The sequence below is a fragment of the Triticum dicoccoides genome, chromosome 4A (assembly GCF_002162155.2).
Source record: "Triticum dicoccoides isolate Atlit2015 ecotype Zavitan chromosome 4A, WEW_v2.0, whole genome shotgun sequence".
Lineage (NCBI taxonomy): Eukaryota > Viridiplantae > Streptophyta > Magnoliopsida > Poales > Poaceae > Triticum > Triticum dicoccoides.
In genome coordinates, this window is record NC_041386.1 from 189,427,268 (window position 1) to 189,442,420 (window position 15,153).

The following is a 15,153-nucleotide window of genomic DNA, read 5'->3' on the forward strand; positions in this document are numbered from 1 at the left end:
CATGCTCGTGCGCATTCGAGAAAAAAACAATATATAATCCTGCTATTAGGCATAATGATCTATGGAGATAGCAGTGTCTAAGCAGGCTTAACCAAAATACATATTGACATAATACTAAAATAGTATAGTATGAAATATGCAAAAAGAGTTTTTACAAAGTCACATGAAAGGAGTTTTAAGCAAGAATCGATATCCCTGAAATACTAATACACACTTGTATTAAATATGTTCCTTGGTATGTAAACAACCAGATATGTCTAGTACTCTAGTAAGCTGCGAGTAAAATTATTAGAATGACCAAATTGTTGATCATAGGACAACAGTGAAAATGTCGTTAAGTACTAACGACATGTTTCTTGCATACGGAAAATATGAAGAGATTGTTGTAAGGAGTTACATCAATACATGCTCGTTGTAAGTAGTACATAGATAAAATCTTCATCAGTGCTCCAAGCGATTCTCGGTTTCAATTAAATGACTAATGGTGGCATAGTAAGGTGGAATTGGTCCAAGAAATTTATTGTGTTGAATTCAACAGAAGGTTGAGTAGATTGTCACTTTAGAAGTAACAATAAAGGGTGATGAATAAAAGGTTCTTTTATGAACTTGGTATGGTTTCTAGATGATCGTGCAAATGGAACACTATTCTCAATAGTGGTTATGTAGCTCAATCTAAGGAACTAAAGGTTCTACTAGTGATTCAATACATACAAAGCTTGTTTCACATAAATTATGAATTCTCATGAAAACATGACATATGCATTGAAATGCAAAAGATACACATGGATCTGAAGATTGTCAGATTCGATAGGACGAAGCCTATACCACAAGCAAAGCATGGACCGACACTGGATTGCTATTGGTGTAAAAAACAAAAGTGCTAACTTGATTATTGACTCAGAAGAATGCCCTAGAGACAATAATATTGTATTATTATATTTCCATATTCATAATTAAGTGTTTCTATTTCATGCTATAACTGTTATGAACCTGGAATATTCGATTTAGTGGAAAACTCATATGCACGTGTGAAATGATAAATGGATAAAATAAAGGTTCCTAGTCTCACTTCTAAAACAAGCTCAAGTGTTGTTGGCGATCACATTTTCGGGATCTTAGGATATCGGTATAACGATAGTCCTAAAACAACACTGAGATTATGACATTGGAAGAATGATCATATTGAATTGACCCAAACTTGATTGTTATGAATTGAGATAATATCGTCTGTAATAAATTCTAACAACACAGAGTGTTAAAAGTGGATTTTGGGGTTGCTCAAATGTCACGATGATCATAACTACAACTTACAGGCTCATCAGAAAGTTTGACAAGTGGCTCAATAGCTCAAGAGTGGGATTTGCTCCTTCGACGATGGAGAGATATTCTTAGGGCCCTCTCGATATGACGGAATCCATCATCATCTGGCCAGATATAGGTGATTACGTCACTAGGATGCCAGAATACAATGATGAGAAAGAAGAACAAAACCGGTAACATGGATTTCGGTATAGTGAGCATAGTGACGACTTAGGAGGATACCGATGCATCCCGGGTTTTGTGAAGTATCGTGAAGCAAAGGGAACATCACATGATAACCATAGGTTCACTTGAATATCATTCGTGTGCTCACATGGACCAATATGGACGTCCACGGTCCCGCTGTCGGTCATTGAACGAACGGTTTCGTTCATGTCTATGAGTTGCCGAACCTACAAGGTCATAAGCTTAGGGCAATCACGATCTGCTGAGTGTTAGTAGGATGGGAGTGATGAGAATATATTTGTGAATTGTTACATTAATATTCAGAACAGTTTTAAGAGAACCTGGAAGCGTTTCAGGGTCACCAGAAGGGTTTCGATGAATATCAGGTATTACCGATAAATATATATAGGTGAAAAATGTTCCCGGGATGTTAAATTATATATAATGGTTTGAAAGTATTTAGAAGAATTTTATATTGAAATTAATATCAATGGGCCTAAATAGGCCAAGAGGTGGAAGGCAACTTGGGCCACACAAGTCCAAGTGGGAAGGCGCTTCCCTTCCCTAAGGAAGGAGACCGAATAGGAGTGGGGGAGGAGTCCAACTCGTCCTCCCCCTTGGCCGGCGCCCCAAGGAGGCTTTCCCTCCTTGGTGGCAGCCCTCCCTCTCCTCTCTAACCTGTATATCTTTGGGGATTTGTGCTTTATTGACATACAAGTTTTGGAGCCCCCTGTAGTTCTTCTAGCTATAGTTCTAGTTTTAGTCGGTCCTAGTTGACTAATTAGAGTTAGGCTAATTCTCTTGTCCTCATAATTAGAAACTCTGTGTGGTTCTAATCTCCTTTGTTTAATTCCGCGGTGACGATTAGCTCTGTACGGCGAAGCGCTGCCAGATAGTGAAGGTTGCACGCTTGCAACCAAGTAGAGAGATGTGCTTCCAGTCTTCGGTTTGAAGGACTGTTCATGTGCGGTACGAGGGATCATTCATCGACGGTTCGAGGGACTTCAAGTATGATCTACACCAAGACGTTCTTCTTCCGCTGCAACTCGGTGACGGTAACAATTGTGATCGTGATTTTTTTCCTACTATGTTTCCCAACACCTAGGTGATCCTTGGCGGCTCTAGTCTTTCATAGTTCTCCCTCGTAGATCAATCCCGGATCCAGAGAGGCCCTGTTACTGACGTGTGGCTGATTGATCTGCATGTGACTTCTCGTGGCCTTTGCGGTTCGAGCTATGTCGGCGGTCACAAGGTGAAGCAGAGTCACTTGCTCGTGGAGAAGTGGCGGTGATGACGCCAACATGCAACCTCGACGATGTTTTATCGTAGTGGTGTGAGTGATTTATACTTTTTTTGTGTATCATCAGAGGGTCGTGATGAGTTTTGCTCGGTTTTATTGGGCAACTTTTGTATTCTTAGTCAATATAAATGGCAAGTCTTTGCCTCGTTTAAAAAAATAAAAAATTGCTCTCAGGCATAAGTAGAGGATCAAGTGGGATTATGAGAGGGATATCTTTTTTGTAAAATAAAGTTTCCAATTTTCAGCAGATTGTCAATACTAATCACTTGATTTGTAAGTGGTGCTTACTGCAGTGTACTATGGAGATACGGGATATTCTGGTATCTAGGTCCAGGCACTTAGAGATGGTACATGTGATATGTTTAGGTAGTTTGTATTGTTGTCTAGCAATAGGGTTTGTGATGCATAAATTTACAACATGTAATTTCTATTGCGTTTTTTAGTTCCTTGATACTTCTTTTTTACATTTCTTAGAAGGATTGATGGCATGCAATAAGGATGGTTATATGTATCACTCGATGCAAATACTAGGTACTCAATCAATTTCAAGAATAATAATATTATTCACGATAGATCCGTAACGAAGATGATAAAAAATTATGGGAGATGTTATGATATTCCATAAACATTAGAACTATAAATGCCAACAAAAAGTAAAGCTGGCAATTCTGAAGTCAAAACTTTAGTTCCTACACATCTATTGAAGAAAAGCAAATTGGCAACATTGAACACCACATACACAGTAGAACCACTAGGTAGATTATATTAGTTGAGAACGGCACATGTCCTCCTGATCTCCCCCTCGCTACCGGCGAGCACGTCAGCCCTCCCCATGTTCACCATAGATACCCCAAAGTCCTTAAGGAATCTCTTCTCTGAGCTCATGTAACCGTACACGAGCATTTTTGTAGCACCATTACTCAGCAAGGCCTCGTCAGAGTGGAAAAGGCCCTTGTTCTCTTTGACGAGGCGGTAGTAAGTCGAGTCGAAAGTCGACGAGCGACCGGGCACCATTTGCACCTCGGTCACGTTGTCATCGGGACTCGTGCACTGTTGCTTTAGTGTTGCCGCGTACGTCTTGTCCAGGGTAGGGTCCATGTCATCTTCAGCCGTGAAATTACGTAGCCTCTTCTCTAAAGATGGGCAGTGTGAATTCCCTAGCGCGTGGGCACCTGATCATACACGAGTTTAATTAACTGAAACAAATAATATACTAGGAGTATATAACTAAACTGATGGTTTCCACTAAATTAAGTCTCTCACTATTGAACCATATCGCATCAATATGCAACCATGCATGAGAAAGAATTTCGATTGTATTATGCTACTTATACTCACCATGATCAAACTCTATAAATCATATATATTTTCATTTTCGGTTTTCATATTATTTCCAAATAATCACGGTACTTATATTCACCATGATCAAATTCCATAAATCATATGTGTTTTCATTTCTATGTTCCATATTATTTCCAAATTATCATGCTACCTATATTCATCATGACCAAATTCCATAAATCATATGTATTTTTTATTTTTATTTTTCGTATTATTTCCAAGTTATCATGCCACTTATATTCACCATGATGAAATTCCATAAATCATACTCCCTCTGAATCAAAATATAAGTCGCTTTTGTAGTTCAAATTGAACTGCAAAAACATCATATATTTTGGTACAGATGTAGTATGTATTTTCATTTTCAGTTTTCATATTATTTCTAAATTATCATGCTCCATACAAACAAATCTCATAGAATACGGTGCAACCACTTCCCGCAGTAAAACACAAGATATCATCTAGCATGTCCCCTCAACATCAAAGATCAAACCATCTCAAAAGTCTATCATGCATGGAAAAGGCTCATCCATTGACATTCTGTTATGCTACTTCTATTACATAGATATATTTTAAAGTTTTTTTTTTGCAAGAACACTCATGAGGTTTCCGTGTCTTTTCATTAAGAGAGAAGAATCGGTTCATACAATTGTTACAAGTGTATGGGCACACACGTGAAGAGGTGGCCCATCCATAATCGGCAAGGCGACCATGCAACTACTCGCTAACAAAACAATGAATCATATGTATTTTCAGTTCCAATTCTCATATTATTAATCTAAATATTCATTCTATATAACCAAAGCTCATCGAAATATATTGTACCAGAAAATGTTTTCGCAGCAACGCGGGCATTGTCTAATTCACTCAAGTTAACAATGTAGTGGGGCCGTGAGTAGTACTACATACAATTGGGGCAACCGTAAAGAACTTTTGAGTACACGGGTAATGCAACTCGTCCTAGAATAGAATACTCGCAAGATTCGAAAATAGAAACTGCCTAGTGGTCAAGAATTACTACCTGACAGAACAACAAGATCCTTGATTCCAAGGCCCTTGGACTTAAACCTCTTGATGAGCTTCTGGATTTCATCAAAGGAATCAGGCAACTCCTCCGCCGCCTCCTTGGCGCTCGACACGCGGCCGTCTCGCCGGCCGGTCTCCACCTCGTACAAGTTGCCGCCCTCGCGCCATTCTCCCTTGGTCACCACCTTGGTTGCCTGGTTAATCCCCAAGTCAACGCTAGCTTTGATTGACGCATTCCTTTTTTTGGACTTGCAGATTTGATGCAATCTGAATGGAGGAAAAGAGGCTTAATTGTATACCAGCGAGACCGCGTCTCTGGCGGCGACGGCGAGGATGTCTGCGCAGGAGACGGTGCCCGGGCACTTCTTCTCCAGCTTCTCCTTGATGGCGTCGATCACGTTGAAGGCGTCCAGGGTGAGGTTCGGCTTGGCGTCCCTCTCCGCGATGTTGGTCTTGGTTGAGTTGAGCAGCACCGATCCATCGCAACCCTGCACCTCATCATGTCACAAAGTGAGGGACTGCCACTTAGCAGTTAAAGACCCAAGCTAAGGCAAAGCATTTTACCCTGACGAAGCAATCATGGAAGTGGAGCCTTAGCAGCGGCGCGGTGACCGTTAGGTCATCTTCCACAGCCATGGTGACGATCCTGCGAACAATGGCCTCGGCGTCGGGGCATGATTGCCTGTAGAACCCGACCTTAAGCTTGCCATAGGCATGGACGGGAGCAATCACTGCCGCCAGCAGCAGCAGAGGAGGAAGTGAGAACCTGAGACCGAGAGGAGGCACCCACTTTGTCATGGTACAACACCAACACTAGAACTAGTGCAAGTCTGCCCTCTAGCTAGCTAAAGCTTGCAGAGCTGCATTGCCATTTGCCAAGGCAACCACATGTGAAAAGTCCTCGTTTTCATGAGTTGCCGGCGATAAAGGCGGAGTGTGGATGCCGTCTCCGAGATCTAAAAGGAGCATTGACTAATTATTAAGAGCGTCGTTTTTCCGGCCGTCATGGGCATGATGCCATGTGATTAGCCATGGGTTTCCGGGATCTTACCGGCCTCGGTCAGCACATTGTGGTGCATATATATATACGTATATATGTTACTCCACTGCTACTTCGGTTATCGAATAACTTCGCTAGTGACAGCACTGTTACACATGAATTGAAGTAATTAACTCAACATGTACAATATCATAATCGCGCGCGCCGGTTAGTTGCCGCCAATGACCTGTACCGAGGATGCATGCACACCCCAGTGATATATATCCTGCTTTGTTTACGTATGTGCTTACCTATGCTTAAGGTAATACGTAATTAATTTTTTACCCTAAAAAATGAATTAATTTTAGATAAATGACATTTCCATTCAATTCAATCCACATATCCGGATGATACAACCGTATCGTGCAATTGTGCTCCCGTCTCTTCATAACACGACGCACACAATCAATACGCCAAAAAATCATTTTACAGAAAATTAGAAGAGTCGAGCATAAGACACGTAGAGTGTATCACGGCTGTGTGGATGCATCTAGGACCACCATGTATCGAGGATCTTTTGCCTCTTGACTGTAACTCTATCAATTTGGAATAAAACTCCTTTTTCATCGCAAAAAAAACACACCAAAAAAATCGTTTTACAGAAAATTAGAAGAGTTGAGCATAAGATGAAGGAGGTCTCATCCGAAGATTATACATCAATGATGGGGAAAAAACTCCTAGTTGCATGCTTCCGTCAGGTAGTCGCCATCTTAATGAGGTCCTATCCTTCGGCCTCTGCATGATATACCAAGTACGAAGCCGCGGCGTATGTGCATGAATAAACTGGACAGGAGATGATACACACTTTTTGTTTAAAACCACATCATTCATGGAAAGCCAAATACCTGACATAAGGTTGTGGCCACCACGAGAATATGTGAAGAAACCTTGTTATTAATACCCCTAAACCATCTGTCGAACATGCAGGGGTAAATGTTTGAAGCTACCTTAACCATGTACCACACCGTCAGGCAAAGTTACTTAAAATACAAGTATTTTATAGACTCCCCGTTGTTAGGGCATGTCTCTCTCTAAGTAGTTTTGGTGATTGATAACAATGCTTTTGCGGACTAATCGTGTGCGTTGAGTTTTTCAGAGATTCATTCACTGGCACGAGACGATTCTTTCCTCTTGGAGCTTTAAGTGAAGACGGTGTAGTCTCCTTCGTTTCGGTTTTGGTGGACTTGAGTCGTAGGAGACACCGTACTATCAAGAGGGGCTCCGCATTGGAAAGGCTAGGGTGGAATCAACACGTACACTTTATTTTTGCACCCCTAGCTCCTTTCCTCTCCTTGGAGTTTACCGTTTCGACAGAAGTGGGAATTGTGAGGTGCTAGCGGTAGTACCGCCGCCCTAGCGGTAGTGCCGCCTATGGTCCTCAAGCGGCAGTACCGCTGTCCAACAGCGGTAGTACCGCTCGGGTGCATCGGCGACAGTACCGTCCTGGTTTGGCACCGCTACCGCCTCGATTCGAGGGCGTCTCTCTCGTGTCGGGTTGTGCGACAGTAGTAGCAGTGGTAGTAGAGCGGTAGTACCACGGCTACCGCTGCTACCACCACTACTAGTGCCGCCCAGCCCTCTCTCCCTCTTCTGTTCCCCCTCGGTTGCCTCTGCTCTCAGTCTCCGTGGTAGTACCGGTGGGGGTCGCGGTAGTACCACTGCCACCAGCAGTAGTACTACTCCACTAAGCAGTAGTACCGCTCCGTGCGGGCTGAAAGGGGGGTAACGGTTGGATAAGTTCCCCCCTATAAAAGGAGGTCTTCTTCTCCAATGAGATTCACCTCTTCCCTCCCCAAACTCCATTGTTGCTCAAAGCTCCATTTTCACCCGATCTCTCTCCCTAGCCAATCAAATTTGTTGATTTTCTAGGGATTGGTTGAGAAGGGCCCGATCTACATTTCCACCAAGAGAAATTTGATTCCCCCCACTAATCCCTTGCTGATCTTGTTACTCTTGGGTGTTTGAGCACCCTAGATGATTGAGGTCACTGCGGAGCCATATTCCATTGTGGTGAAGCTTCGTGGTGTTGCTGGGAGCCTCCAATTAAGTTGTGGAGATAGCCCGAACCTTGTTTGTAAAGGTTCGGTCGCCGCCTCCAAGGGCACCAATAGTGGAATCACGACATCTCGCATTGTGTGAGGGCGTGAGGAGAATACAGTGGCCCTAGTGGCTTCTTGGGGAGCATTGTGCCTCCACACCACTCCAACGAAGACATACTTCCTCTCAAAGGGAAGGAACTTCGGTAACACATCCTCGTCTCCACCGGCTCCACTTTTGGTTATCTCTTACCTTTACTTGTGAAAGCTTAATTACATTGTGTTGTAAACCTTGCTTGCTTGTGTTCTTGTTGTTGTTGCATCATATAGGTTGCTCACCTAGTTGCATATCTAGACAACCTATTTTGATGCTAAGTTTAATTTGTAGAGAAAGCTAAAAATTGTTAGTTGCCTATTCACCCCCCTCTAGTCAACCATATCGATCCCTTCAATTGGTATTAGAGACTCATCTCTTTATTAAGGACTTTGCCGTTCGAAGAGTATGGTTGACACCACAGACGAGGTGGAGGAGCACCCCGGTGCGAGTCCCACTTTGTCTGTGGCCGATGGGGGATCCTCGATCTCTCACGAGGAGTTCAATCTGGCCTTGGACACATTGAAAACCTCCATGATGACCGAGGTCAAAGGCATGCTTAAGAATTTTCTTGATGGTCTTAAATTGTCCACGACATCGTTGGAAGTGGTCGATCCCACTAACAAGGTGACGGATGCTAACTCCAACAATGGGGAAGCTACTAGTGATCAAGTTCCTTTGACTAGTGGTAGAAGTGGGAATGGCATCTTTGGCCATGTTGAACCTCCTCTTACTTATGGAGGACCGGTTCCGTCCACTCATATGGATCATGTTGGTCCTCCTCCTAAGCTTGTGAAAAATGAGGATTTTGCCCCTTGGGTGTATCGCTTTAAACGTCATTTAAATCATAGTTCTACTAATCTTTGGAGAATTATTGAGCAAGGTTTCTACCCGCACGACCCAAGCAACTTCACTCCTAGAGAAGCCGCGGATCATCAATTCAATGAGTCTGCTCTCTTCATTTTCCAAGAAGCAATTCCACCACCCGATGATATTGCGCACCTCCGACTCTTCACCGTGGCCAAGGAAGCATGACAACATGTTGTTTCCATTTACAAGGGAAGTGCAAGCATTCAACGCTCAAACTTTGAAGTGGTGAAAGATGAAGCCGACGAGTTTGCAATGATTGAAAATGAAGAACCTCGAGAGTTTTACCGAAGATTAACCACTCTCGCGGTCTCACTTCGAGATCATGGGAGAAAGGATACAGATGACAATTGGATCAAGCGCAAGTTTCTCAAGGCCATGATGCCGTACCATAAGGCCATGTCCTCCGTCATCTGTCAAAGGTCAGACTTTCACGCCTTGTTGGATGAGTTTGTTGCAATGAGGATCTTGGACAAGACCACCGACAATGCGATGTTGCGTTCTCAACGAGCAAAGAAGCCCAACCTTGCTTTGAAGGCCAAGGCTAGTGTGGAGGAAGAGGGTGAAGAGGAAGAAGAGGAGTGTTGCCCCGAAGATACCAAATATGCCTATCATGAGCACATGGCTCTCGCTTCACGACAATTTTGGAGTAAGAAGAACTCAAGGCCCAACTTCAACAAGAACAACTCAAGTGGCACCAAGGGCAAGCAACATGTAATGACATGCTATAATTGTGGCAATGTGAGCCACTTTGTTGCGGATTGCCCGTACGAGAAGAGGGAAGACAATGGGGGCAAGCTTATCCGAAAATACAAGGCCAAGTCCTTCCCCAACAAGAACAACTTCACCAAGAAGACTCCTCCCAAGGGGTTGGTGGCACAAGAAGAGTACAATGAGGATGAGGATGATGAAGACGGTGAGATGGCTGCCATGGCCACTGTTGCCATTGCAACAACTCCACGGGTGTCCCTCTTTGATTCACCCAACGAGAACATCACCGCCAAGTGCCTCATGTCCAAAGCCACCAACAAGGTGTTTGGTTCTGGTGGGGGATCATGGTTGCTCGATAGTGGAGCTACAAATCATATGACCGGAAGCAAGGACTTGGTGGTGGACGTGCACAAAGTTTCATCTATGCCCATCAATGTAGAATGGGATGATGCTTCATCTTCTAAGGTATTGGGTCTTGGCAAGGTTGTCATTTCTCATGATCTCACGATCGAGAAAGTCATTCTTGTTGAGTCCCTTGCATACAATTTACTTTCTGTTCGTCAACTTGCACTCATGGACTTTGCCACTTTCTTTGATATTGATACCGTGGCCCTCTTGTGGAGCAAGACTCTTAAAGTAGCCTTTGTTGGCTATGTCGAGAACGGTCTTTATGTGATTAACTTTTCGGAGCGACCCACTAAGACCGCGACATGCCTAATGGCTAAAGTTAACATGGAATGGCTTTGGCATCACTGTTTAGCCCACATCAATATGATATCTTTGCAAAGTCTTCTCAAGGGGGACCATGTCCGTGGACTAACAAATGTTAGTTTTGCCAAAGATTGTGCTTGCAGTGCTTGTACTGAAGGAAAGCTAAATGAGAAGCCTCACCCTCCCATGACTATTATCTACTCGAAGAGGCCATTGGAGCTCCTTCACTTGGATCTATTTGGGCCTCCATCCTTTGATAGTCTTGGGGGTAGAAAGTATTGCTTGGTGATTGTGGATGATTATTCAAGATACACTTGGGTATACTTCTTCAAGAGGAAGAGTGAGACCCAACAAACCATCATCGACTTTGCAAATGAAGCTCAACGTCAACACCATGCAAAGATCTTGACAATAAGAAGTGACAACGACACCGAGTTCAAGAACTACACCTTGGATGAGTTTCTTAGTGATGAGGGGATCAAGCATCAATATTCCACACCTTACACCCCCAACAAAATGGTGTAGTGGAGAGGAAGAACCGGACGTTGATGGACACGGCAAGGACCATGATGGCGGAGTTCAAGTCTCCGTACAAATTTTGGGCCGAAGCCATCAACACTGCTTGTCATGCATCCAATCGACTCTATCTCCGCAAAGGCTTGAACAAGACTCCATATGAGATACTTACCGGCAACAAGCCCAACCTCAAGTACTTCCGGGTGTTCGTTTGTAAGTGTTTCATTCTCAAGAAAGGTGTTCGTTTGTCTAAATTTGACGCTAGAGCTCATGAGGGCATATTTGTTGGGTTATGCTACAAACTCTCATGCTTACCATGTCCTCAACAAGTCCACGGGACTCATTGAGGAGACGTTTAATGTAGAGTTTGATGAGAATAACGGCCCCAAGTGGAGCAAAGTGGTACTTGTAATGTAGGTGATGAAATTCCTCCCCAAGCCATAAGAAGAATGGGTGTTGGTCATATCCTACCCATTGAGGGACCCCTTGTGGCCGAAGAAGAAGGACAATGTTCCACTCAAGTGGAACCATCACCAACCCAAGACCCACACTCTTCCGAAGAACAAAGTGAAGGCCCTCAACCAAATGAACATGATCAAGGGCAAGATCAACCTCAAGATTATGGTGAACCACCAAGTGATGCCCAAGGTCAAGTTCTCACCACCGAGCAAGTTCAAGATTAAGAGCAAGCTCAAGATCAAGAACAATCTCAAGACGACGCTCAAGATGATCAAGTTACCGCTCCTAAACTCTCTCTTGAGGAGGAATTGGAGCGTCGTGCCGCCAAGATTGCGTCCAAGCTCACAACCAAAGATCATCTCATGAAGAATGTGCTTGGAAGCTTCAGGAAGGGGTAAGCACTCGTAGACAATTAGCAAACTGTTGTGAACATCACACGTTTGTTTCTTGTGTTGAACCCCAAAAGGTCTATGAGGCGCTCGAGGATCCGGATTTGCTTAATGCCATGCATGAAGAACTCAACAACTTTGAGCACAACAAGGTGTGGAGATTGGTGCCAAGGCCAAAGGAGAACCATAATGTTATTGGAACCAAGTGGATATTCAAGAACAAGCAAGATGCTCATGGGATTATCGTTCGCAACAATGCTCGTTTGGTAGCACAAGGCTACTCCCAAGTTGAGGGTATCGACTATGGTGAAACCTTTGCTCCCGTTGCTCGCCTTGAATCTATTCGTTTGTTGATTGCTTATGCTTCTCATCATAACTTCAAGTTGCAACAAATGGATGTGAAGAGTGCTTTTCTTAATGGTCCTATTAATGAGTTAGTGTCTGTCAAACAACCCCCGAGGTTTGAGGATCCCGAGTTCCCAATCATGTGTACCAACTCGGAACTTTATGGCCTTAAACAAGCCCCACGTGTGTGGTATGAGCAACTTACCGAGTTGTTGCAAAATCGTGGGTTTGAAATTGGGAAAATCGACCCCACTCTTTTTACTAAGAAGGTCAAAGGGGAGTTGTTTGTATGCCAACTATATGTTGATGATATTATCATTGGTTCTCCTAACAAAGCTTTCAATGAGGAGTTTGCCACACTCATGACCTCGAAGTTCAAGATGTCCATTGTCGGTGTCAAAACCGGCGGATCTCGGGTAGGGGGTCCCGAACTGTGCGTCTAAGGCGGATGGTAACAGGAGGCAAGGGACACGATTTTTACCCAGGTTCGGGTCCTCTTGATGGAGGTAATACCCTACATCCTGCTTGATTGTTCTTGATGATATGAGTATTACAAGAGTTGATCTACCACGAGATCAGAGAGGCTAAACCCTAGAAGCTAGCCTATGGTATGATTGTATGTTGTCCTACGAACTAAAACCCTCCGGTTTATAAAGACACCGGAGGGGGCTAGGGTTACACAAGGTCGGTTACAAGGGAGGAGATATACATATCCGTATTGCCTAGCTTGCCTTCCACGCCAAGTAGAGTCCCATCCGGACACGAGACGAAGTCTTCAATCTTGTATCTTCATAGTCCAACAGTCCGGCCAAAGGATATAGTCCGGCTGTCCGGAGACCTCCTAATCCAGGACTCCCTCAGTAGCCCCTAAACCAGGCTTCAATGACGATGAGTCCGGCGCGCAGTATTGTCTTCGGCATTGCAAGGTGGGTTCCTCCTCCGAATACTCCATGGAAGAGTTTGAACACAAGGATAGTGTCCGGCCCTGCAAAACAAGTTCCACATACCACCGTAGAGAGAATAATATTTCCACCAATCTAATCTACTAACACGTTTTGACAACATGACATCACTCCACGGCCCGGTCATTATTCGAACCGTTTTTATCAACCAGCACCGCACATATTGCGAGGCGGTTTTCTTGACACGTCTTGTCAAAGCAGAGATCGTGTTCCCCTTATCACGGGATTCTCATCAATACGGACGTGGGTAACCCAACCACGCCATCAATTACGGCGCCCAGGGAATAAGCGGTTTTACCAGGCAAGTGGGGAGACACATCGCCTCTTCCGCCCTTATAAAGGGACAAGGATTTACTCTTTTCACCCACACCTTCTTCCTCCTTGCTTACACATTCCCGCACACTCGAGCTCTAGCGCCCAAGCTCGCGTTCTTCTTCTCAAACCACTCCAAGCATGTCCGGAGTAGGAGGCAAGTGGATGGTCTCCTCTGTCACGGAGGAGAACATCAAAAAGTTACGGGAAGCCGTATATCCGGCCGCGGATATCGTGCACCAGCTACCAGATGCGGGGCAGATCATCCCTACGCCCGAACCCCATGAGAGGGTAGTTTTTCTTACCCATCCGCGGACTGGGATTTCCCCTCCACCCGTTCATCCGCGGGCTCATGTTCTACTACGGGCTGGATTTTCATGATCTGGCCCCCAATTTCATCCTCAACATCTCGGTGTTTATCATCGTGTGCGAGGCCTTCCTCTGCATCAAGCCCCATTTCGGCCTGTGGTTGAAGACCTTCAATGTCAAACCAAAGGTGGTGGTCGGCCAGCAGGCAGAGTGCGGAGGCGCCATGGTGGGCAAGATGCCTAACGTCACCTGGCTCGAAGGCTCCTATGTGGAGACCATAAAGGGGTGGCAATCGGGGTGGTTCTACATCACCGAGCCGCGCGACTCCAACTGGGTGGCAGCCCCCAAATTTCGATCCGGAGTCCCCACGTGGCTCACCTCCTGGAAAGAGAAGGGCCTATCCTGGGGTTCTTCGGTAGAGCTGACCGGACTCCAGACCTGCATCCAGAACATGACGAACAAGAAAATCAAGCTTGTCAACATGGTCCAGGTTATGCTCTTCCGCCGGATCCTTCCGTGTCAACGACGGGCATTTGAATTGTGGGAGTTCGACTCGGCCAAGACCAGATGCCGCGAGAGCTCTATGACATGACACACGAGGACGTCTGGAGGGTGCTGTTCAAGAGCGCCGAGATTCTTCCCTCCCTCACCGAGGACCGCGGGCTCAGCGCAAAGCGCCGCGCCAATCCGGTAGGCTTTTATATCTCTCAGGGCATTTATTTGCCCTGGTTTAGTTATGTGCAGGATCTAAGCTTCCATGTCATTAACAGGACTGGATAAAGACGGCGGAGCAAATTGATTGCCCAGCCCCTCTGCCCGAAGATCCTGCAGACGCTCTTCTAACGAAGATGCTGACTCCGGAACCTTATGAGGTGTTGGCAAAGAAGGCCAAGAAGAAGGCCGCGGGGACCCGAAAGGGTCTCCGACGCAAGGTTGTATTGGACTCATCATCCGATGACTCCAACGCGCACTCCTCCCACGTAAATGAGGAGGAGGAGAAAAGTTCTCCCCCCCAGCCGGGGGAGACAAGAAAAGGAAGGCCGACCCATCCGGGGAGGCCGAAGGGTCCAAGAAGGGAAGGACCCTCCCTCTGAACTGCGCCATGACTGCCGCCGATGGCGGCGATGAGTGGCTACCCAGGGTCAAGCCCCTGGCGAAGTCATAAGTGTCCAGACACCATAGTACTTCATGGTATGTTTTATTGCATTGCCTCTCCTCATGCCGAACATGATTATGCTGTCCGTCCCGAGC

General features: G+C 45.1%; 1 protein-coding gene across 1 annotated transcript; it reads right to left on the reverse strand.

Annotated features, from left to right (window-relative positions):
- Positions 1-3,359: 3,359 nt before the first annotated feature.
- On the reverse strand, positions 3,360-6,017 carry LOC119288835 (peroxidase 56-like). The gene is made up of 4 exons (XM_037568366.1): positions 5,717-6,017; positions 5,452-5,640; positions 5,148-5,346; positions 3,360-3,957 (listed from the first exon to the last, which is right to left on the reverse strand). Exons 1-4 carry the CDS (start codon positions 5,948-5,950, stop codon positions 3,551-3,553), a joined length of 1,029 nt encoding a protein of 342 aa, XP_037424263.1. The 5' UTR covers positions 5,951-6,017; the 3' UTR covers positions 3,360-3,550.
- Positions 6,018-15,153: the final 9,136 nt, after the last annotated feature.